The 24,669-nt window shown below is 41.3% G+C and overlaps 1 protein-coding gene across 1 annotated transcript; it reads left to right on the top strand.

Moving 5' to 3' along the window:
* Nucleotides 1–70: 70 nt before the first annotated feature.
* Nucleotides 71–22,550, top strand: PPP1CC (protein phosphatase 1 catalytic subunit gamma). The gene is made up of 8 exons (XM_035257595.3): nucleotides 71–309; nucleotides 10,695–10,826; nucleotides 12,124–12,354; nucleotides 17,841–17,945; nucleotides 19,679–19,902; nucleotides 20,102–20,236; nucleotides 21,201–21,261; nucleotides 22,161–22,550. Exons 1-8 carry the CDS (start codon nucleotides 255–257, stop codon nucleotides 22,229–22,231), a joined length of 1,014 nt encoding a protein of 337 aa, XP_035113486.1. The 5' UTR covers nucleotides 71–254; the 3' UTR covers nucleotides 22,232–22,550.
* The last annotated feature ends 2,119 nt before the right edge of the window (nucleotides 22,551–24,669 follow it).

Below are 24,669 nucleotides of genomic sequence, written 5' to 3'. Positions count from 1 at the left end.
GGCCGCTGCACTCCCCGCGCGCATCCGTGCGCCGCCCGAGGCTGTCTAAGGAGTCGGCGGCCATTTTGTTCTTCTCGTGGTTCCAGTGGGGAGAGAAGGAGGAAGCAGGGAGCGGGGCGGTTGGCGGGGGACCCGCCGCGGCTGCTGCCACCGCCGCCACCACCGCCTCTGCTCGTGGCGTGGGAAAGGAGGTGTGAGTCCTGGGCGCGAGCCGGCGGCGGCGCCGCTGAGGGAGGGTCGGTGGTGGGAGGGCGATGGCGGATTTAGATAAACTCAACATCGACAGCATCATCCAACGGCTACTGGAAGGTAAGAGGGGCGGCGGGCGGAGGCGGACCCGAGGGCGGCGGGCGGCCCCGGGGGCTCGAGGGAGGGGAGCTAGGGGGCCTGTTGGGCTTGCAGCACCGCGGGGAGTGAGCCCCTCTAGTTGGCCCGCTGGCCCGGGGCGGCAGCCGCAGGGAGGCCGGCCTGAGATCCCCCAACTTGTCGCCAGCGGTGGACCCTCCGGGCTCCGCTCATTCATTGCACGAGGATGCAGGCTTCCTCCTGGCCTTGGAATTTGAAAACTCCGCTCCCCACCCCCATGTTTCCCGCCCCTACCCGTTTGCCCCTGCACACTGGACGAGTCTTCGGAGCGATGGTTGGGGGCCCCAGTCCAGCCTCCTGGACGGCATGCGCCGTACTGTGCGAGATGGACTTTGCGGTGCTCATCCTCTCGGAGAGCAGTTTGAAGAGGGTGTGAGTTGAACCGGGTTTGGGGGCTCTTTTCCTGGTTGCTTTTATATTTTTCGTAGTTCTAAGGTCTTGGGGGGTCCATTTCTTGTAACTTGGTAAGGAACGTTCATGTTTCGAGAGGCATGAGAACCTGTCTTCGCCAGCCCCCCAAATCCTTTTAAGTTCTGATCGTGGAGAGAGGTCTCTGCGCTCTTTTCCTGAACGCGCATCTGAACAGGAAGCCAACGAGGCTGACGGTATTGTTATCTTTCCAGTGTGCCAGGCTCTGTGTTAAGAGCTTTGCGCCCATGAAATTATTACTCTAATAATCATAACTGACGCTTCTAAAGCGCTTACTGTGTTTCAGGCATCCTTTGAGTACTTAACCCAGATTTTGTTTAATTCTCCCAACCACTTTGCGATATTTGCGATTTTTTATTGTTTTACAGAAGAAACTGAGATGAAGTCACTTAACCAAGGTCAAACAGTTAGTGACTGTCGGGTATAAAACCCAGATAGCCGGGAGCTAGAACTCGCCAGAGACAACACTGTCACCTTATGTAGGAAAGAAGGAGGTGGCCAGTGGTTAAGTAAAGGTTAACAGAAAGCTTGGCAGTTCGGCTCACCTAAGACTTGTGAAGTGCCTGGCGATTGATGTTGATGTGGGAGAGGGGCGAGGTTCAGCTTTTAAAGACGGAAGCTGAAATGAGCTGCTTTCAGATTCAAGGGCATGTTAACGGAGGCTAAGATTGTATCCAAGACTTTGTAAGAATTCAGTCAAATCCCCTAACTTGGACACTTTCATAATGGGAACTTGGCAGTTTTAACTGCTTTTTGCTCTCATACAGCCCTAAAATATTGTTGGACTATAAATGCTGTGAGTGGTGGAGTCGAGGGCATGAGCAGTTGGACAGCTCTGGTGTTAGAATTTGCAGATCTTTTAAAGTTAGCTATTAAAATGAAACTCCTGAAAATATCTCGTCCTGTACATTTCTTAATCTGTGCATTCTTTCCTTTTATCCTGTCTTTTAAAAAAAGAACACTGAATGTCGTTAAGGACCCCTGAAATGCTCTTGAAATGTTATTGCAGGGTTTTATAGGTGAAAACCTTGTTAGTCCTTTAATGCCCGTTGTTTATATAAGAGCCATGCTTTTTCATACTAATTAATAGAGGTCTTTAATATTTTTTGAGGCAGCAGCTGGTCAGAAACTGATTAAAATAGTTTGCAGTAAGAAAGGAACTTTTTATTAAAAGTTATTTTCTTTCTAAATTTTAAAATTCTGCTTATCTCTGCAGGGATATGTGTGGCTAGAGTGGGCTTTATTTCTCTGAGGAAACAGGAAAAGTTGGAATTTGCATGGATTAAAAACATTAGAATTTTAAGATCATCTAAGGCTTGCTAACCTAAATTCTGGTTTGCCCATAACTGCCTCTGTATTTATAAACAGCTTTTGTTCATTTTAATCTTTAAAATTCTAGTAAGTAGTTTGGTAAATAATGATACATCTAAAATGAGATCATTGTTTCTTAATAGTTCCTCTTGTTATGTGGCACTTAAAAACCAGGTTTTCTTATATTTCGTTTTTTGCTGAAATTAATAAAGCAGTGTATTTTAATGGCTCAGGAATAGGCTAGCTGCAAAATATACTTAAATTGTTTCTCGTGGGTGATAAACTGGCAGAGAAACCATTGAAGATGATCCATTGAGGATATGTAGATGTCTGAGTTAAATGATGTTGGTAATAAATCATGTGGTTTACAATTTTTTATTTAAAAAATTAAGTTTGATGATTTAAAATAGAAATGAGAGTCTCACTGTGTTGCCCAGGCTGTTCTTAAACTCCTGGTTTCAAGCAATCCTCCCACTTTGGCCTCCCCAGGTGCTGGGGTTATAGGCGTGAGCCAACGTGCCAGGCCTAAATTTTGTGCTTTTTGTAATGCCTCCAAAACCTTTTTTTTTCCCCTAAATACTTTAAGATGTAAATATATCAGAAAATAGAGGGGATAAGACTGTTGTGACCTTGGTGGACTTTTTTGCATGTTCAGCATGGATCTTTTGAGGGCAGTATAAGCTGGTTGAGAAGTAGCTCAGTAATAGTACTGAGAAGCTAACGAAAAAGTGAAGTCTTAAGAGAAACAGTATGGTGGTTTAGATCTTAGTCTATATCCTTTGCAGTTCTTTTCTTTCAACTCTGAGTAGTTTTTCTGTAAGGAGGCATCACCTCTGCAACCCACCATGGATGCTTTTATCCAAGCTCTGCCTTGCTGATGATAAAATCTTAAGGTTGTTGACTTCTTGGTATAACTGATGTTAATTATTCAAATAACTACACAGTAAAACCGGGCATTTTGAGAGAAAATAAGCCAGCTCTAGGTTTGGTCTGATGTATTGAAGAAAAGTGAGATTTGGGGCAGTTTTACTTTGTAAATGACCTCTTTCAAGGAGCCGTGGTGGCTAGCATTTTTCTTGCATAGCAGGTGGTTGTAACTTTACTTCACATCTTGGTTTGCAAGAAGCGTCTTTGTTTTGAAGGCCATTGTCAAACTGCTAGACCATGTCAGGTTCTGCAGAATTGCCTGACTTGCTTTAGTGATTTAAATATGACCTCTGCCCTGGCTGACAGAACGTGTTTACAAATTTAATCCTCTGATAGATAAGGGTTGTTCTGAAGGTAGTGAGTGTTCAGATATTCTGAAAAGATCGTTTAAATAACCTATGTGCTCACCTTTTTTGGTGCAGTATTTAACGTTCATATTCTGATGTTTAAAAAAGGCAGCCGTCCCTGATCCTAAAGATAACAAAGGACAAACATAATGGTTTAAAAAGGGGGAGGTTTCTTAACATACTAACCAAAAAAAACAGAAGTCATCTTTCCTAATGAATATCTGTAATTAAGTCTTGCTCTGTCACCCAGGCTGGAGTACAGTGGCACTATCTCGTCTCACTGCAACCTCCGCCTCCTGGGTTCAAGTGATTTTCCTGCCTCAGCCTCACAAGTAGCTGGGACTACAAGCACGCGCCACCACACTCAACTAAGTTTCTATATTTTTGGTAGAGAGGAAGTTTCACCATGTTGGCCAGGCTGGTCTTGAACTCCTGACCTCAAGTGATCCGCCTGCCTCAGCCTCCCAAAGTTCTGAGATTACAGGCATGAGCCACCATGCCCAGCCTGTAACTTTTTTTTTTGCAGAGCAGGTAACTTTTACACTCACACCCAAGTTGTCAGCTGCCAATTCCCTCATTGGTAAGAACTGTGATGTGAGCCCTTGCCCTTGGTTTCCCATCAGCATGTCGGTTGTATGCCCACTTCCTCTCCACCTAGGCAAAGCAGGAAAGCTCTGTTGGAGACAGATGATCTGCAGCTTACAGGGGTCCTTTTTTAAACCACAGCACTGAAAAAGGATTACTCTCCTTGTGCCCACAGTGCCCTCTTGCCTGTCAGTAGCAGGACGCAGCAGTGAAATCTGACAGATTTGTGTGACATTGTTGTGGGGGCCGGGGCGGGGGGGATGTGACACGCAGGAGTGGAGCCCTGGGTGCTCCTCCTCAGAACCAGGCAAATGGACATGCAATTGTAGCCTAGCAGTGGTCAGCTGTAGAAACTAGGGAGGTGATTTAATGTCTTTGAAAGCACAGTCCTATTATGACCTATAACCTGTTGTGCAGAATCAAGGTGCCAGTCAGCCCACTTGACTAGGTAAGGATTCCTGATCATGAAACAGGGGAATGATTGATATTATGTGGACTTAACAGTTTAATTTAATTTATAATTAAGGCCATTAGTTGACCATAGAGATTGGAATATGAAGGAGATAATATTCTGGGTGTCAGTCACTTTGTAGATAAAGAAACTGAAAAGTCATTCAAGAGTAGGAAGGAAAGATTTCATTTCCATGGAGCTTATGGAGTTCTAGGACAGAGTTTGACCTCTGTACCCAGAGCGTCAAGAACAGTGATACATTTGTGGATCTTGGTGATTTGTCTGAAATCTCTAGCTTCCCCACCTCATGGGGATTTACTGCCATACCTCTCCTAGAGGGGAGTGATTGTCACCGACAGTAAAGCTTATAAAAAATGAAAACTCAAAATATAGGGTCAGATGTAGTGTCTACTCAGTGGTATTTTACCAAAATGTGTTCTTAGACTGTGGAAAATGAAAGTTTTCAATGGATTGGCTTTACTCTAGGTGTAGAAAACCCGATGCTTTATTGAGAACAGTTGACAGTGTTTTGCAGCTACGTCCCATCTGCCTTGAAAAACATGGTGTCACTTTTGAGTAGAGACTGAGTCTCACTCTGTCACCCAGGCTGGAGACCTGAACTCCTGGATTCAAGTGATCCTTCCTCCTCAGCTTCCTGACTAAGCGAATCTACAGGCACACACCACCATACCTAGCTAATTGTTTTTCTTTTTCTTAGAGAGACAGGGGTCTCACTATGTTGCCCAGGCTGGTCTTGAACTCCTGGCCACAAGCAGTCCTCCCACCTCGTCCTTCCAAAGTGCCGGGATTACAGGTGTGAGCCATAGCACCCTGCTTTGGTGCCACTTTTAAATGCCTGTGGTATAACCCCATCCATTAGGAAAGTCAGGATGGGAGAGGGCAGGGTGTAGAAACAATTGTGTTGATCAGATATGGAAGTCTTCCTGCTAGTGACTTTGCAGAGAAACCAAAGGATTTTTTTTTTTTTTTTGTCTTGCTCTGTTGCCCAGGCTAGAGTACAGTGGCAGAATCTCAGCTCACTGGAGCCCTGCCTCCCAGGTTCAAGCGATTCTCCTGCTTCAGCCTCCGTTGTTGAGTAGCTGGGACTACAGGCATGGGCCACCATACCCTGCTAATTTTTGTTTTTTTACTAAAGATGAGGTTTTGCCATGTTGGCCAGACTGGCCTCGAACTCCTGACCTCAGGTGATATCCCCACCTCAGCCTCCCAAAGTGCTGGGATTACAGGTGTGAGCTACTGTGCCCAACCAACCCAAAGGATTCTTGGTAATATTTGTATGGTTTATATCTTTTGCAGAAAAAAACTCAGTTGTTTATGGGAATGCTTAATGTTGGAAATATTTACTGTTGTTTTGGTTTGAGTCTTATTTTCCCAAATCTGTCAAATATCATGAGGCTATTAATTCACTGAATGAATATGATGTGGCATGTTGCTAAAATTATCACCTACTTTAACAGGATTATTTTAAAACAGCAAAATCTTCGTTGGCTTATTTTTATACCACTTGTGCCTTTCTTAGGTTCTGAAACTTCATTAGAATTCAGCTAGTGCTTTTTTAGTGTATGCTATTTCTTTAATATGATTTTCTTTAAACAATTAAGGGACCTTGATGGGGCGAGGAGAATACTTTTTTATTCCTCATAAATAATCTCAAACTTGTCTTAAATTTCCTTCCATACTTTCCATCTTTGCTTTGCTTGTTGCCAGTAACTAACTTTCAAAAAAAGTTAGTGTTGCTTATGAGAAAGAGGTGGTATTGTAAATAATTACCAATGCTATTTTATTTATTTGTTTTTTTGAGACAGAGTCTCACTCTATCACCCATGCTGGAGTGAAGTGGCACAATCTAGGATTAATGCAGCCTCTACCTCCCGGGCTCAAGTGATCCTTCCACCTTAGCCTCCTGAGCAGCTGGGACTACAGGCACATACCACCATGTCCAGCTAATTTTTGTAATTTTGATAGAGACTGGATGTCACCATGTTGCCCAGGCTGATCTCCAACTCCTGAGCTTAACTCCTGATCCCCCCATCTGGGCCTCCCAAAGTGCTGGGATTATAGGCCTGAGCCACTGCACCTGGCTGTTATTTTATTATGATTCAAATTCTTACCAATTTGTTTTCAGTACAAATGTGTGGAAGTTTTTATGATATGCTCATGTCAGTGATTTCCCAGATAAATAGATCAGATACATTTCTGCAGAGCAACCTTCACTCTTAACAGGAATAAGACATTCTCTTGAATCTCCCTTTCTGGCCAGATAAAGAAATATTAATACTTATACTGAAAAGTCAAATCCTTAGGTCTGAGTTGGTATGTTTTTGTGTGTGGTTTTTTTTTGTTTTGTTTTGTTTTGTTTTTTGAGACGGAGTTTCTCTCTTGTTGCCCAGGCTGTAGTGCAATGGTGCAATCTCAGCTCAGTACAACCTCCACCTCCCTGGTTGAAGTAATTGTCATGCCTCAACCTCCTGAGTAGCTGGGATTACAGGCGCATGCTACTATGCCTGGCTAGTTTTTGCATTTTTAGTAGAGATGGGATTTCACCCGGTTTATATGGCAGCTTTTAAGAACTCTCCAATGTTCACCTGGACTGCCAAACCTCATTTTGAAATCTCTGTTAGACGATTCAACATGAAATTTAAGAGTAATTCCAGATTTTAATACTTTGAAAAATACTCCAGTAAAGGCTGGTAAGCAAGTGGCACTATTTATTGTTTTGTAATTTTATAGCACAGAAACAGGCTTTTTGCTAATCAGAAGTATGTACTCTGGAATGTATGTTTGATTCTAATGCTACCAGTCAACAGTACTTAAAGATTTATCCAGACTGCAGTCATTCGACAAATTTTGAGCACCTGCTGCGTGCTGGCTATGGCTTGTGTGTGCTACAGAGCGGGACTACTGCTGTGGGTTTACTTTCTACCCATGGGTCCAGATGAGCGGGCAGAAGCCAACTGGCAAGTAGAATACAAATAAAATCATGAGGTGTGGTGGGTAGTGACCTGATGTTGAGAGATCCCTCCAAAAAGCATGCAGCAGGCTTGTGAGGGGAGAGGAGATGAATGAGAGAAGCTTTTCTCCAGGGTGAAGTGTGGTGTCTGAGCAGAGGCCTGAAGGCTGAGCAGCCGTATGATAACTGATGGAAGAGGGTTTTGGTAGTTTCTGTCTTCATATATTTTTTTCCTTCTGCTGATTGTAGGGAACTTAAGAAGCTTTCAGACCATGTTTGTTGATGTTTCTCATAAGGACTGTTCTTTAAATATAAATCTTGGCCAGGCACGGTGGCTTACGCCTGTAATCCCAGCACTTTGGGAGGCTGAGGTGGGCGGATCAACTGAGGTCGGGAGTTTGAGACCAGTCCGACCAACATGGAGAAGCCCTGTCTCTACTAAAAATACAAAATTAGCCAGGCGTGGTGGCACATGCCTGTAATCCCCGCTACTTGGGAGGCTGAGGCAGGAAAATCACTTGAACTCGGGAGGCAGAGGTTGCAGTGAACGGAGATCACGCCATTGTACTCCAGCTTGGGCAACAAGAGTGAAACTCTGTCTCAAAATAAATAATCTTCATATTTTCTGGAAAAGCTGCATCTAATCTTAACATTAAGAGTAATTTTTAAGGCCAGGTGTGGTGGCTCATGCCTGTAATCCCAGCACTTTGGGAGGCCAAAGCAGGAGGATCACTTGAGCCTTGTAGTTTGAGGCTGCAGCGAGCTATGATTATGCCACTGCACTCCAGCCTAGGCACCAGTGTGAGCCCCTCTCTCAAAAAAGAAGGATTTTTAAATTGTTGGTAGTCTTGCTTTTGCTTTTCACTAATCTCTGAATGCTCCCACCCTAAGGACAAACGGAGAAACAGGATAAAGGAGTTAAATATAAACTATGTTTAGGGGTGGTAGTGGGGAGCTTCCAAACCCAAAAAACAAATTGTTAGCAACATTGATTTCATCTGATGGCATTGACTAAATACAATAGCATTCATACAACAAAGGCTGCTATCATATACTGTGAGCCAAAATTATCTCAGAAGTATTCTCCTGGAAGACTTAGAGTCAGCTATTCATTCATAAGTGTGGGACTCTGCTGAAAAAAATTCACTTGAAACCGGAAGTTTCTAGGATTTCCTTCCTAGCCAAAAATAAAGCTTCCTGATGGGCAGTCTGCCCAAGTTTATGGTTAACTTGTGGTTAAATCACTAATGATTGGCGTTTTCTAGCCAATGAAGCAGGAATCCCATCTTTCATCAGGAGTATTTCTTGAATTCTAACTCTGCATGGGTGTCTAGAGAGAAAATGACTTATGGAAAATATATTTTTTGTTGCTCAGTAGCTGTTGTATTAAATATGTGTCTGTTTGATATCTCTCCTCGAAAACTATCAGTAATGCTTTTGTGGGGCTTTTTTTTTTTTTGGAGACAGTTTCACTCTTGTTGCCCAGGGTGGAGTGGTGCAGCGGCGCCATCTCTGCTCTGCTCACCGCAACCTCCGCCTCCCAGGTTTAAGCAATTCTCCTGCCTCAGCCTCTCAAGCAGCTGGGATTACTGGTGACCGCCACCACGCCCAGCTAATTTTGTATTTTTATACAGACAGGGTTTCTCTGTGTTGATCAGGCTGGTCTCAAACTCCCAACCTCAAGTGATCTGCCCATCCCAGCCTCCCAAAGTGCTGGGATTACAGGCATGATCCACCATGCCTGGCATTACACTGCTTTTATTGCTTCTTGTATAACATTCTTATCAGAATGAGACTTTGTCAGTTACATATTTGGGGTCCGAAAGTGAAGTGATTTTCCCAAAGCAATGGAACCAATCCAGAAATGTGGGGCTCCTGGCTTCCTCCCAGTCCAGCCTTGAATCTAATGTTTACTTCATTGTATGCTTGAAGAATTTTTGTTTTCTCTCTTACTATCATTTCTTGCAACTTTTCATTGAAAAAATAATACTTCTCCAGTATGTTCCATATCTGCTCAAAAATTAATTCATGTTGAAGATGACTTTACCTAAGGCAATATTTTGGAAACTTGGCATAACCCTTTTAATGGAAAATGATTCTCCACAATTCTCAACAAATGTGTCAGGTTTTTCACTTGAGTAATATTTACTACTCTCTAATGTAGTTACTTAGATATATACAGAACAAAGCTGGAGACAAACCAGTTAAGCTTATTGCTGTTATTCACCTATTAAGTTAAATGAGTTTATGGTTTTAATATAAAGCCTCCAAAACCAAGAAATTTAAATTAGCAACATGGATTTAATCTCATGGATTCTCTGGTTTTCTAAAACTGAATCACTTGATACAGGATTTAATGATGGAAAGATGAAGGCTCAAGTTCTGTATTTAGTCTGATCCTGTTTTAACTTCCATTTTATTCACAGAATGCCTGATTGTATAAATCTTTGTACAAAACAAGTAACAAAACTTGGATTCCAGTTGAGGATAATCAGGCCCCATACTTACCTAGACTCTGCCAGCAAATCATTTTGCTAGACCGTTTCATGAAGGGGCCACTTTATAACTGTAAAATTAGGGTACATTTAGTAGTTCAATGCTACTTAATCTGTATCTAGTTGCAACTGGAATCAAAACATAACATTTCTTCTTTCCCACAGCTACCTACCTGCTGACAAGTGAGCTCTGTCGCAGTTTTTACTTTGATGGAACCCTAAGTGCCCTGGTGGTGTGGATGCTCCGTGCTATGCAGTGATTTCTTTCTCCCATTATTATTTGTTGAAATTATTAGGAAATGTGCTTTTTTTTTTACAGGATAGCACATGACTGACATCCTGTGCCCTATACAGACATGAGTATAAACACAAATGGAAGCCCAGAAATTGCATGGCGAAATAAGTACAATGAGTTAACATTTTCTTAATGAAATGAAAACAACACTAACTTTTTTTTCACAGGTAAATTAAATCAGAGATCCTCAGGAGGAGATACCCATGGTCCTCTGAAAAACACCGATTGGGAAGGTTCTAAGTATATTTCCAATCCTGTTTCTAACAGCACTTGCACAGACAGGATGGCCACCTTTTTGGAATACTATAAAAGAAGTCTTACTTGATATCGAAGATGCAATTAAATCTCGTTTAAGATTTTAAGATTCTAATTAGGCATTAAAACCATGGTTATTACAAGTGTCCTGAAAATCACGCCACTCAGAAAGCTAGTTAAACCATGTTTTTGCCCCTTTATCTGAATCTTGTATTTTGTATTTTAGCTTAATTGGACTAATTAGGGTTTTTCTCCTCTGCAGTGAGAGGGTCCAAGCCTGGTAAGAATGTCCAGCTTCAGGAGAATGAAATCAGAGGACTGTGCTTAAAGTCTCGTGAGATCTTTCTCAGTCAGCCTATCCTGCTAGAACTTGAAGCACCACTCAAAATATGTGGTAAGTTTGGGGTACACAAGTTATCTTTGGTTACATGATTGATTGACTGAATCAAAGATATGTTGATGACCTTGTATTAGCTAGCAGAATCATTTTCCTGTTTGTGAATAGCCTGGAACGACTTAAAATTGAGTTACATAGTAGCTTTAGAATAAATACTTCTAATGGACTTAGTTTAAAAACAAACACTTCGCTGAAGGAATGACCATTGCAGAAGAAAAAAAGGAAACTAAGAATGGAGAGCTAAGGAAAGGTCTGAACTACATGGATGTATAGGAATATATTTAAGCTTAAAGCAACACTGGGAATAGCTAAAAATAGAACTTCTTTGATGCTGATTTTGGGGTTCTGTTTTCTATATAATAGGAGCACATAATCTGTGTCTTAATGTAAAAACTAAACTTTATTCATTTGAGTAATATATTCTTATAGCATATTTGACTGCATCTATAAAACTTTGTGTGCATGTTTTTAAAGTAAAATGTTCTTTGGCATTATCTTGCAGGGAGAAATTAAAAGCTAAATGTGTTGGTGGGTGGGAGGTGGGGTAGTGTGTATGTATGTATGTATGTGTTTTTGTTCAGTTGGGGCCAAGGCTTACTATAAGTGTAGCAGTTCTGCTGACACAGTACCCAGAGACTAAACTGTCAGAGATCTGATATTGATCAGTCAGCCCGAAAGGAAAAGCATGTTACTTGGCAAGAAGGCATGCCTAGACATTATAATCCTTTACACAGAATAAATTCTTTTTTTTTTTTTTTGAGACTGAGTTTCGCTCTTGTTACCCAGGCTAGAGTGCAATGGCGCGATCTCGGCTCACCACAACCTCCACTCCCTGGGTTCAGGCAATTCTCCTGCCTCAGCCTCCTGAGTAGCTGGGATTACAGGCACAAGCCACCATGCCCAGCTAATTTTTTGTATTTTTTAGTAGAGACGGGGTTTCACCATGTTGACCAGGATGGTCTCGATCTCTTGACCTCGTGATCCACCCGCCTCGGCCTCCCAAAGTGCTGGGATTACAGGCTTGAGCCACCGCGCCCGGCCATAAATTCTTAATTAGTTGAATTTTGTGTGGGGTTCTGGACATACACATATACTCAAAAATTTTAATAAGCTTGGTTGAACTAAATATGATGCAAGATTGGAAATTACTTAGTGTTGGCTGTCAAATTAAACTCTCATTACTAGAAGTCAGTGCCACTGCACAATTAATATTTAAAGAATATCTTTCCAAAGCTTTGTTAGTGGATTGAGCTGTAAGTATGGGAACACTGTGTAACAAAATTCTTGCTTCTAGGTGACATCCATGGGCAATACTATGATTTGCTGCGACTTTTTGAGTACGGTGGTTTCCCGCCAGAAAGCAACTACCTGTTTCTTGGGGACTATGTGGACAGGGGAAAGCAGTCATTGGAGACAATCTGCCTCTTACTGGCCTACAAAATCAAATATCCTGAGAATTTTTTTCTTCTCAGAGGGAACCATGAATGTGCCAGCATCAACAGAATTTATGGATTTTATGATGAATGTAAGTACTTTTCTATATCTAAGGAAGAGTTATTGAAATTAAGATACTTTATGGTAAACAGTTATCACATACTTCTGTTAGGAATTGTGAGAGTTTAAATGCAGTGGTGTCATCTCTCATGTTTTCTGTTTCTTAACTTGTTTTTGGCTTAGCTTCTTTTGGGAGGGGTGGGGAAAATGGAGTCTCACTCTGTTGCCCAGGGTGGAGTGCAGAAGTTCCATACCTCACTGCAACCTCTGCCTCCTGGGCTCAAGCGATCCTCCTACCTTAGCCTCCAAGTAGCTAGGACTACAGACATGCACCACCACACCCGGCTAATTTTTGTATTTTTTTGTAGAGACGGTTTCACCTTGTTGCCTAAGCTGATCTCCAACTCCTGGATTCAAGGAATCTGCCTGCTTTGGCTACCCACTGGGATTACTGGTGTGAGCCTCAGTGCCCAGCCAGTTTTTTCTCTCTTGGGTAGAAAAGTAACACTGCTGCTATAATAAATAAGGTCTTGGATTCTTTTATGATCAGATTAGGAAGTAATGCTCCATGGTAATGGTTTCTTTAAGATAATTGTTGTATTCACAGATAACTTAATTCTTAGTAGAAATCTGAGAACCATTCCAAATGGTTTTCTAAAGCAACTTTATTATGTAATTTCATTCCATAAAATTCATCTGTAATCCCAGTTGCACTTTGGGAGGCCAAGGTGCGTTGATCACCTGAGGTCAGGAGTTCAAGACCATCGTGACCAACATGGTGAAACCCTGTCTCTCTACTAAAATACAAAAAAAAATAGGGCATGATAGTGCATGCCTGTTATCCCAGCTACTAAGGAGGCTGAGTCAGGAGAATTGTTTGAACCCGGGAGGCGGAGGTTGCAGTGAGCCAAGACTATGCCATTGTATTCCAGCCTGGGCAACAAGTGAAACTTCCTCCGTCCCCCCCAAAAAAGTGTACAATTTAGTGATTTGTAAATTTATAGTTATTCGACCATCACCATAGCCCCCAAGCAGTGACTAATCTACTTTCTGTCTTTTCTAAAGAACATTTTATACAAATGGAATCTTGCAATATATAAATAATTAGGTTTTTTAATTATTACAGTTTTTCTTCTTCTGGCTTATCCACACCCAGGAAGAATGGCAATAACTTTCCTAAAACTAAAATGTGCTGAACAAAGAATGCAAAACTATTTTTAAAAAAAAAGATTGTAAAAGTATTTTACACATTTTGTGACCCATTTGGATTGTTTAATTAAAGGTGCACTTTGATTTGACTGTTGACAAAACACAGTTCTTAAAGCTTTGAAAACAATCAGTTTGATAAAGGATTTTATGTCAGAAAAGGTTTTGAATCCTCACCTCCACCTGCTTTTGTGCTCATCATTTCTTTTTCTTTTCTTTTTTTTTTTTTGAGACGGAGTTTCGCTCTTGTTACCGAGACTGGAGTGCAATGGCGCGATCTTGGCTCACTGCAACATCCGCCTCCTGGGTTCAGGCAATTCTCCTGCCTCAGCCTCCTTAGTAGCTGGGATTACAGGCACGCGCCACCATGCCCAGCTAATTTTTTGTATTTTTAGTAGAGACGGGGTTTCACCATGTTGACCAGGATGGTCTCGATCTGTTGACCCCGTGATCCACCCGCCTTGGCCTCCCAAAGTGCTGGGATTACAGGCTTGAGCCACCGCGCCCGGCATGTGCTCATCATTTCTGCCAGGAGGTTTTCAGGTTTGAAGTGAAGGGGTAGTTAAGGAGCTTCAGATACTTGACATTTGCTAATGTGATTATAGGGAGATCAGCAAAGGGTTGCCCCTGTGGTCCTCCCCAAGACCACATTGTGACTTAGAGTCTCAAGATGTGGTGTTTTTCCGTCTCAATTTCACATAGATGAGTTGAGCTAGCACATTTGTTAGAAGTGCATCCTAGAAATATACTCACAGACTGAGCCCTTCTGCTACCATAACCCTTTCCCACAATTGGATGTTTGCTTGGTCTGTGACCTTGAGATCCACCTGGTAAGATGGGGTGGGTGGAATCATCACGGACAAAGATTCTGTGGGTTGTGGACTGACTGAAAACCATTGAACCTGTACAGGAAAGATACTTGAAATTAACAGTAATTCTGTATCAAAGAAGTACCAGTAAGCCAGTTACTGCTCCATAGGTAGTGAAATAAGAGACAGGTGGTGGGGTTTTTTGCTTGTTTGTTTTTGAGACAGAGCCTTAGACTGGAGTGCAGAGGTAGGATCATAGTTTACTGCGACCTGTAATTTCCGGGCTCAAGCAGTTCTTCTGCCTTAGCCTCCCTAAGTACTGGGATTACAGGCATGAGCCACCACACCCAACCAGCAAGTTTTGGATACTTACTCCAAGTGTTACTCTTGAGTTAAGAAAGGGTTCCTTTTAAGTAGCTGTTAGCCCAGCAAATACTTTACATGTTTACCTTGGTGAAGTTCACATCCAGATGACCTCATTTTTGTGATGTATATCCTGATGTAATGACATTGACTGCATCGGTTTCAGTTTCTACTTAATGCAGAGGCCTGTAAAAATGACTTAGAAGATCAGTGTTGGTTGATACCAGTTTCAACTCCTGTTTGGTCATCAACACAATTTATAGACCTTGTCTACCTGTGGGCATAAAAGTGCCCTTGACATAGGTGGCTTTTGGTTGAAGGCTTGCAAACATTTAATATATGTATAATATATATTAATTTTATTAAAATGAAAAGTTTTATTCAAATGTTGATTTACATAGGACAATTTAAAAAAAAAAAAACACTACCTGTTTTCCAAGTACATGAATACTTTATACCACCATTTCGTTGTGTTTTTGTTTTTTTTTTTAAGTTTGCAAATGTGACAAAAGCTGAGGCGTATGTTGTTGGGTAAAACATGAGTGTTTGTTGATCCATTTCTGTTACCAGAGCTGTCTGGTGTACAATAATGGGAAACCGCATTGTAGGTTCTGGCTCAGAATCCTAGGATTTGGAAGCTAGGCGATTACCCAGGCTAAACCTTTCAGGAGCCAGATGTTCCTAGTGGTCTGAGGTGGCCTTAGTCAGGAAATGAAGAGAGTAGACAGAGAGGCAGCCCTGTGCTTAAAATGCTGAGAGGCGTTTTACAGGAGGAAACGAACTGATTGTTGATGGAGGGGCCAGCAGGACTTGGCAAGGGAAGCTGGTGTATGTGACATAACTAAAGAATCAAAGGCCAGGTGTGGTAGCTCACTGCCTATAATCTCAGCATTTTTGGGAGGCCTAGGTGGGTGGATCCCTTGAGGTCAGGAGTTCAAGACCAGCCTGGCCGCCATGGTGAAAACCCATCTCTACTAAAAATACAGTAATTAAGTGTGGTATTGCATGCCTATAGTCCCAGCTACTCAGGAGATTAAGGCTGGAGAATCCCTGGAACCCAGGAGACAAAGGTTGCAATGAGCCAAGATTGCATTGCTTCACTCCACCTACTTGGGTGATGAGTGAGACCCTGCCTCAAAAAAAAAAAAAATCAAGAAGTGAAGCTGACCTTGGGGAAAACGGAAGTCACTATCACTGAGGGATTAAGACAGCCCCTAGCCCTGTTTTTATAATACAGGTTAAGTATTCCTTGCCTGGAATGCTTGGGATTAGAAGTCTTTCAGGTTTCAGATTTTTTAAAAAAAAATATTTGTGTTATAATTACTGATTAAACATCCCTAATCCAAAAATTGGAAATCCAGAATGCTTCAATGAGCATTTCCTTTGAATATCATGTAAGTGCTCAAAGAGTTTCAAATTTTGGAGCATCTTAGATTAAGTAGTAGTATTAGTAGTATTGCTGTTGGAAATTGGAGGTGGTGATTTTGCAGATTGCCCTTCAGCCTTTTGTAGGGAGGAGTTGTTAAGCTTTCAGAACCGATCCCCCCCCCCCCCCCATTGAAGGAATTAGTAGCCTCTAAAGAAATGCACAATAGGGTGAACCATGGTCAGAGTTAGACCTAGTTATTGAGAAACCAGAAATCTTCGGGAGAAAAGATAGAGGGAGAAGGCAAACATTTGTTGAATTTGCATTACATTTCAAGCCCTTTGCTAAACTCCCTATGCTGCTTGATTTGCATTACAATGTGGGGTTTGAATACTTCAGGAGGTCAGTTGCTTGGGCTGGCTCTTAACTCTCAAAGGAGAGATACAGGTTTAACCTTTAGATATCCCTGTAGTCCCCAGGATAGCACAGAAAAGAGACTAAGGACAAACACTTGTTTTTTTGTTTTTGTTTTTGAGATGGAGTTTTGCTCTTGTTGCCCAGGCTGGAGTGCAGTGGCAGTCTCGGCTCACCACACCCTCCACCTCCCAGGCAGGTTCAAGCGATTCTCTTGCCTCAGCCTCCCAAGTAGCTGGGACTATAGGCAAGCACCACCACACTCAGCTAATTTTTGTGTTTTTAGTAGAGACAGGGTTTCTCCATGTTGGTCAGGCTGGTCTCAAACTCCTGACCTCAGGTAATGCACCTGCTTCAGCCTCCCCAAGTTCTGGGATTACAGACGTGAGCCCCCATGCCCAGCCAAACTCTTGATTTTTAAAGATTGTGCTTCGTGTAGTAAGGTACAGGAGACAAAGGCATCTGGACAATTGGACGATCCTGAACCAATCCAGGGAAATTTGTTTTTGCAAGGTATGTGAGTAGATTTTAAACTCAGAACATAGGTTTCCTGTAGAAATGGTACATAGAGGCATATTTCTATCAGAACCACTCTGACTCCAGAATGTGTGGATACCTGTGCTGGTGAGGGAACATGACCAGCCTGTGACATCAGGCCTGTGGGAGCATGTGGAGTCTGTACAGTGTTGGAAACAGGTGTCCTGTAGTGCCTATGAGAAGCATCCACTGCCCTGTGATCATTGTGCCTCCTGCTAGAGCACTGAGGCGGGTACATAGGGGATGGGTGTTAACTCAGAGGTTTCCTCAGAAGGAAGGTGGTAATGCCACATGTGTAAGTTCCTAATTGCCTTCAGAAGTAAGGAACTACCTGTGGTGAGATTGGACAGAGCAGACTGGATTTCACACAGAATTTATGCCACCAGATAATTCTTGGGATTTGATGGTAATCCTTAATCATTATCAAATCCAGAATTCTCGTTTCTGTGAAATTTTAAAAGATTTCATGTGAAAATGTAAGTCATTGCTTTTAGATCAAATGTGTCTCTCCTAAACCTCTTCCCTCTGGGAGAGTCTTTTTTTTTTTTTTTAACTTTTTACTTTAAACAGATGGGGTCTCAGTACTTTGAACTCCTGGGCTCAAGCAATCCTCCTACGTCAGCCTCCCAAAGTGCTGGAATTATAGGCATGAGCCACCATGCCCAGCTCTTATTTTAAGAGTCTTAAGACTGTTTTATTAAGATTCTTAATGAAAACATAGTTTTGTTTGCTTAAAAGGTACCCAGAATCTTGCTTTGGGGGAAATTATCTTGAGAGAATGATTCTACAGAAAGAACAGTAATACTCTCTTTTTAATCGCAGGTAAAAGAAGATACAACATTAAATTATGGAAAACTTTCACAGACTGTTTTAACTGTTTACCGATAGCAGCCATCGTGGATGAGAAGATATTCTGCTGTCATGGAGGTAGGTGGACTGATTTTTGTTGTGAATAGGTTTTGATCCCTTCCAAAGGGTGACTACTTTGACGTTTGTGAGTTATCATTGGGATGACTTCCTCTGACAGAACTCTCTTTTGTTGATGTGTTGCATTGCAGTTTCACTCTGACACAGCCAAGATCATTTGGATAAAAATCTTGAGTAACCAATTGATTTATTATAGGGAGTTCCAGACTCTATAAATTAGGCTTGAAAATAGAGCAGAAAGTTTTTATTTTTATTTTATTTTTTTTAGAGATGAGGTCTCACCATGTTGCCCAGGCTGCTCACAAATACCTGGGCTCAAGCAGTCCTCCTTCCTCGGCCTCCCAAAATGCTGAGATTATAAGCATAAGCCACCGTGCCCAGCTCAGAAAAGTGCTTTTGAGACGGAGTCTTGCTCTGTTGCCAGGCTGGAGTGCAGTGGCACAATCTCGGCCTCCTGCAACCTCTGCCTCCTGGGTTCAAGTGATTCTCCTGCCTCAGCCTCCCGAGTAACTAGGATTAGAGACGCACACCACCACGCCCGGCTGATTTTTTTGTATTTTTAGTAGAGATGGGGTTTCACTATATTGGCCAAGATGGTCTCAATCTTGTGACCTCATGATCTGCCTGCCTCGGCCTCCCAAAGTGCTGGGATTCCAGGCGTGAACCACCACACCCAGCCAAGAAAAGTATTTTTAACTATAAAATGAACATGTAACTTGTCTATGCCAGAGATCCTCTAGAACACTGAAGATGTGAATAGATTTTCACTTGATCTGTTTTTTATCCTCTCAGAACTTTTTCTGACTTGGATTTTAAAGCTATTTTGGCCAGGCATAGTGGCTCACACCTGTAATCCCAGCACTTTGAGATGATGCCAGGGTGGGAGGATTGCTTGATGCCATGAATATGAATATGAGAACAGCCTGTAATCGAGACCCCCGTTTCTAGAAAAAGTTTTAAAAATTAGCCAGGTGTAATGGTGCACACCTGTAGTTGTAGCTGTTTGGGAGGCTGAGGCAGGAGGATCACTTGAGCCCCAGGGTTTAAGGCTACAATGAGTCATGATCATACTGCTGCACTGCAGCCTAGGTAACAGAGCAAGATCTATCTCTAAAAATATATACATATATGTTTTATAAGCCATTTTGTTTTGCTCACTGGTCGTGCCTTCTTTAATGGAATTAATATAGTGATTCTAAAGAGATCTCTGTGCTCCTGTACTCACACAGGTTTTGGTAGAGTTGGATACATGGTTTTTATCTCACATGATATGCATCCCATATTGCAACTCGAGACAATGTGTTCCTGTAGATTTAATGGTCTGTGAACAGTGCAGGTTGCCTAGAGAACTACCTCACATCCGAGCATCCTTCTCAGCTCAGTCATTACAAGCCATCAGTTATAACATCGCTCATTATTGTCATCAACTGGGGAAGCACACAGAGGAGTTTTTTAAGTCACTGGATTTTACAGTGTTCTGTCTATTGGGGTAACTCTCCATGTACTGTTTAAACCTACTACGCCCCATGCATTAGTGCATATAATTCCAGCATGTATCCAGTTGTCCTTTTTCTGTGTGTGTGTTTTTTTCTTTTAACCAAAACTAAAACATCGTAGATTTCAGTTTTTGTGTCAGGATTGTTGAATTTCTCTGTAGACAAATGGAACTTTCGAAGGGGTAATACCCTTTTAAAAGTTCTGCTTTCTTCATTTTTCTTGTTTTCATTGAATAGGTTTATCACCAGATCTTCAATCTATGGAGCAGATTCGGCGAATTATGCGACCAACTGATGTACCAGATCAAGGTCTTCTTTGTGATCTTTTGTGGTCTGACCCCGATAAAGATGTCTTAGGCTGGGGTGAAAATGACAGAGGAGTGTCCTTCACATTTGGTGCAGAAGTGGTTGCAAAATTTCTCCATAAGCATGATTTGGATCTTATATGTAGAGCCCATCAGGTATTGATTTTGAATTTTACATGTACACTTAAGAGCATGTGTGTGAGCACAGATTCTCCTTGTTGATTTTGGTGGGTAGGTATTGCTTATTTATACAAAGTGTCTCTGGAACACAAGACAGGCTCAATGGGAAACTGAAACATGGTTTTACTCACCTAATATTTGCACCTGTTTATACTGAAAATATTTTCTCTTCAAGGTGGTTGAAGATGGATATGAATTTTTTGCAAAGAGGCAGTTGGTCACTCTGTTTTCTGCACCCAATTATTGTGGAGAGTTTGACAATGCAGGTGCCATGATGAGTGTGGACGAAACACTAATGTGTTCTTTTCAGGTAGAGCATACTTTCAACATTATTTCCTTTTAATATGTTTGAATTTTGCTGATTGAAAAACATAATTATATTTTTGCCTAGTGTTCATTTATGCTGAGTAGGCTAAATTTTTATTTTCCCTTAATCAGCCTGTGTTCTAGTTGAATAATGTGTGGATCTCTTGTAAAAGAAAAAATGTATTATGGCATCTTTTCCCCAGTGTTGAATTATAATTTTTGGCATTGCATATTGGCTCCTTATGCTTACAGCTCTTTTACTGTAAATCTAAAGCCATAGTGGCGATGTAATGTTCAGCTAAAATTAAACCACCACTTGCATGTGAAAAGTACTAAATGCCTCATGCTATGTGTTTACTTAGTTCTGCCCTCTAGTCTAACTTGCACAAAACTTCTGTGGATGTCCCATGACATCATTTAGCCTCCACTTGGCACAAAAGCATTATTTAGAATCTGCCTCAATCTTTTTCTCATTTGCTTATTATGGTAAACTTGTATAGCTTCATGCCGGCCTAATCATAAACTTAAGTACAGCCACCAAATGATGTGGCAGTCATCAGTTAAATGAATTAAAACAGTTTTTACCAATTATCAGAGAGAACTTGCAGCTTCCAAAATTCCAGAGATTGTGCAAAGACTCCTACAGGTTGGAGAAACACTTTTTATAAAGGCCTTTCTCTCCTATATCAGGAGTAGCTAAAGATACTCCCAGGTGTAGACTTCAGAAAATTGTTTTAGTCAGAGACAAAATAATTTGTCCGTATCATAGATTTTATCTGTTCATCATAGCGTTGATTACTAAATGTTTACATGTCACCTTAGCTTGTATTAATATGCTAGGAGGGCTTTCACAGTTGTTGGGGCAATTGTAAACACCATCTGAACAAAAGATTTGAATGAGATTTAAGGACTCTCAAGATTTGGAGTTGAGTATATTTTCTAAAATGAACTCTTTTGAATCTCTCCAGATTTTAAAGCCTGCAGAGAAAAAGAAGCCAAATGCCACGAGACCTGTAACACCTCCAAGGGGTATGATCACAAAACAAGCAAAGAAATAGATGTCATTTTGACACTGCCTAGTTGGGACTTGTAACATAGAGTATATAACCGTCATTTTTAAGACTGTAATGTGTACCGGTCAGCTTGCTCAGATAGATCTGTGTTTGTGGGGGCCCTTCCTTCCGTGTTTGATTTAGTGAATGGCATTTGCTGGTTATAACAGCAAATGAAAGACTTCACTCCAAAAAGTGTTTTGTTTTTTAATTCTCTATTCCTTTTGCAAACAATTTTAATGATGGTGTTAACGCTGTACACCCCAGGACGGTTTATCCTTTCTGAGGGGTAAGTGTACAATTGATCTTTTTTTTAATTCAGTACAACCTATAATCATATAAATGCTCATTTTCTTTAGGACATAAAGAGAGCCCTAGGGTGCTCTGAATCTGTACATGTTCTTGTCATAAAATGCATACTGTTGATACGAACCACTGTGAACATTTTTTATTTGAGAATTTTGTTTCAAAGGGACTGCTTTTTCCTCTCATTGTCTTGTTATGTACAAACTAGTTTTTATAGCTATTAACATTAGGAGTAACTTTCAACCTTGCCAGCATCACTGGTATGATGTATATTTAATTAAAGCACACTTTTCCCCTACCGTATACTTAAAATGACGATTAAAGCCATTCTTTTAAATATTTGTGACTCTTTCCTAAAGCCAAAGTTTCTGTTGAATTATGTATTGACACACCCCTAAGTACAAGGCGGTATGGTTGTGTACACATGCTACCTTCTTGGGGATTCAAAAATACGTTTTTGATTTTGAATAGCAATTAGTGATATAGTGCTGTTTAAGCTACTCATGATTAAAGGTAATAACATTTTGTACAATTTCCATATAGTCTATTCATTAAGTAATCTTTTTACAGTTACATCAGACCTGAACCCGTCCATTCAGAAAGCTTCAAATTATAGAAACAATACTGTTCTATACGAGTGACCGATAATGCTTTCTTTGGCCTACATTCTTTATTCTGCGGTGAAGTTGAGGCTTATAAGTTAAAACAAAGGATCTAACCAGTTTATACAGAACTCACAGTATCTATCTATGACTTTTTTAAACCAAGATCTGTTAAAAAAGAAATCTGTTTCAACAGATGACCGTGTATAATACCATGTGGTGAAAATTGAATTCAGACTTATTAAATGATGAACTTGTTAAATCCTCTCAGTGTCTATTTATCAGCACAATACACACAGGAGAACTGTTGATGACATATTGAATAGATTTTCCCGAATAAATTGCTCTGGAAACCACACAGTTGCATTTTGGTTTTGTCTTCCTTCAAATAGTCTGTTTTCCAAAGATGGATTATAATACAGATACTAGTGCTCTTTGAGTTTGTAACCTGGAGATACCTATTTGTGTAATAGAGTAATGAGGTGGAATGATCCTTGTCTACCGTTTGGTGAAATGAGGCTTAATCTATGTCCATAGTTTTCTCATTGGGTTCACTTGAACTTAGTGGTGAATTTAGATGCAGCTGGCTTTATTATTCTGAGTCAGCCACCTACATTTTCATGCATAGTTCTTTGATCTCTTCCCCCTTCTCTGATTTATATGGAACAGTATCATGTCATATTTTGTCACAAGTATATCAGCTGTATCTTAATTTCTCAAAGGTACGCTAAAAATTAGTAAAGAGCATGTCATTTGAAAAGTGTTCTTGTTCTTTTCTTTCTTTTTTTTTTTTTTTTTTGAGACAGTTTCACGATTGTTGCCCAGGCAGGAGGGCAATGGCATGATCTCAGCTCACTTTAACTTCCGCCTCCTGGTTTCAAGCGATTCTCCTGTCTCAGCCTCCCAAGTAGCTGGGATTACAGGAGCATGCCACCATGCCCGGCTAATTTTTGTATTTTTAGTAGAGATGGGGTTTCATCACATTGATCAGGCTGGTCTCAAACTCCTGACCTCAGATCAGTCACTGCACCTGGCCAAAAAACCTTTTTTTTTTTTTTCCTGTTACAAAGTGGTCTCCCTGAGGACGTTGGTAAAGGACCTTCTAGAGAGGAACTGTTTGAAGGACACAGAAGAGCACAGGGGCGCAGACTCCCCTCTGCTAACAAGCTTCCTTCCTGAGGCATCTGGCCCGTGCGCTGCTCCCATCAAAGAGGGAAGGGGGACCTCATGACCTTCCTGCTCCACATTGACAATATCCATACTTGCGCTGTTTCACTTTTACATAATCTCTCAGACTCCTTTGATTATAGGAAGAAAAAAGGGTATAATAATTGTGTCAGAGGCAAGTTTTGCACACCTTTATGTCCTGAACGTTAATGAATTCACACTTCTAGGATTTCAAAATGCTATGAAGTTACAAAATTGTGCTGCTCTTACTTGGATTACATCATTGGAGTGGTATCTGGCTCAAAATTTTCTTAAGGATCATAGGTCAAGTAGAAGACAAGATTAGTCTTTGGTTTTAGGCCATGAGATCTTTAGGAGAGACCCAATTTGAAATTAACATGTGACAGCAGAACTTGAGGTGTGTGCCTAGATAACCTGGTGGCCATACTCAGCCCACATCCTCGACCCTCCTACCTGATTTGAGTGAGTGACCTGAATGCTGAAGCCACCGTGTTCCTAGCTATGAAACCTCCATAGCAGTAGCAGCCTCACATTGTGAAACTTGAGTGATGTGGTGTCCTTAGAATGCTCAGCTCAGTGGTATTTGCTAAATGTTTGCTTTTTGTTGCCTCGTCGATCCCCGTTGTGTCGTGTCTTTGCAAATCTCGTTGGCTGAGTTTGAAGTGTCAGTGAGTACTTGCCTTTGGTTTGTAGCCCTCTTACGACCTAGTACTAAGCCATGGATAACTAAGTATGTCTGAGCATTTACTGTATAAGGGAACACCATCGTAGATGTTACCAGCATTTACAAAAGAAATAACTAGGGAACAGGAAGTTGTTATAATAGTGTGATATTCTAGTGATTTTTTTTTTTTTTTTTTGTAAACTTGGTCACAAGATGACAGCACCATAACAAAACCATACAGAAAGGCAGGTGATAGGCATCCTTAGTCGCTCAGTCATCCATGTAATACCCACCCATTGAAATTGCTGATCTGGTACACATCTAGCTGCAGTGGACAGCACAGATGCTCATGTATAAGCCTTGTTCTTAAAGTACCTTGATTGAAGGCCAGAGTTCTCAAGTAACATGCACATAAATGGGATATGCAACACAGGGCCTGGGAGCAAATTACTGAGTGCTGAGCCATGAAGAAGGCACGGGATTGAAACTGCTGGAAAGGAAGATCAGTTACCACATTTCTCAATGTGGGATCGTGATGAGAGTCTAAAAGGGACTTCAGTTTGCTGGGAGGTGAAGATACAAGCTACCAAGTTAAGGCATCATGATACCAAGAGACACAAACTAT

The sequence above is a fragment of the Callithrix jacchus genome, chromosome 9 (assembly GCF_049354715.1).
Source record: "Callithrix jacchus isolate 240 chromosome 9, calJac240_pri, whole genome shotgun sequence".
NCBI classification, from domain to species: Eukaryota; Metazoa; Chordata; class Mammalia; order Primates; family Cebidae; genus Callithrix; species Callithrix jacchus.
Note: the sequence above shows the minus strand (reverse complement) of the source record. Positions and strands in the feature narration are given on the sequence as shown.

Bases quoted from the DNA above. Each gene is read 5' to 3' on its own strand.
- PPP1CC (XM_035257595.3), top strand. From the start codon at position 255: ATGGCGGATTTAGATAAACTCAACATCGACAGCATCATCCAACGGCTA. The intron at 17,946-19,678 runs GTAGGTGGACTG...TTCATTGAATAG, and splicing joins GATATTCTGCTGTCATGGAG to GTTTATCACCAGATCTTCAA. The intron at 21,262-22,160 runs GTATGATCACAA...ATCTTTTTACAG, and splicing joins ACCTGTAACACCTCCAAGGG to TTACATCAGACCTGAACCCG.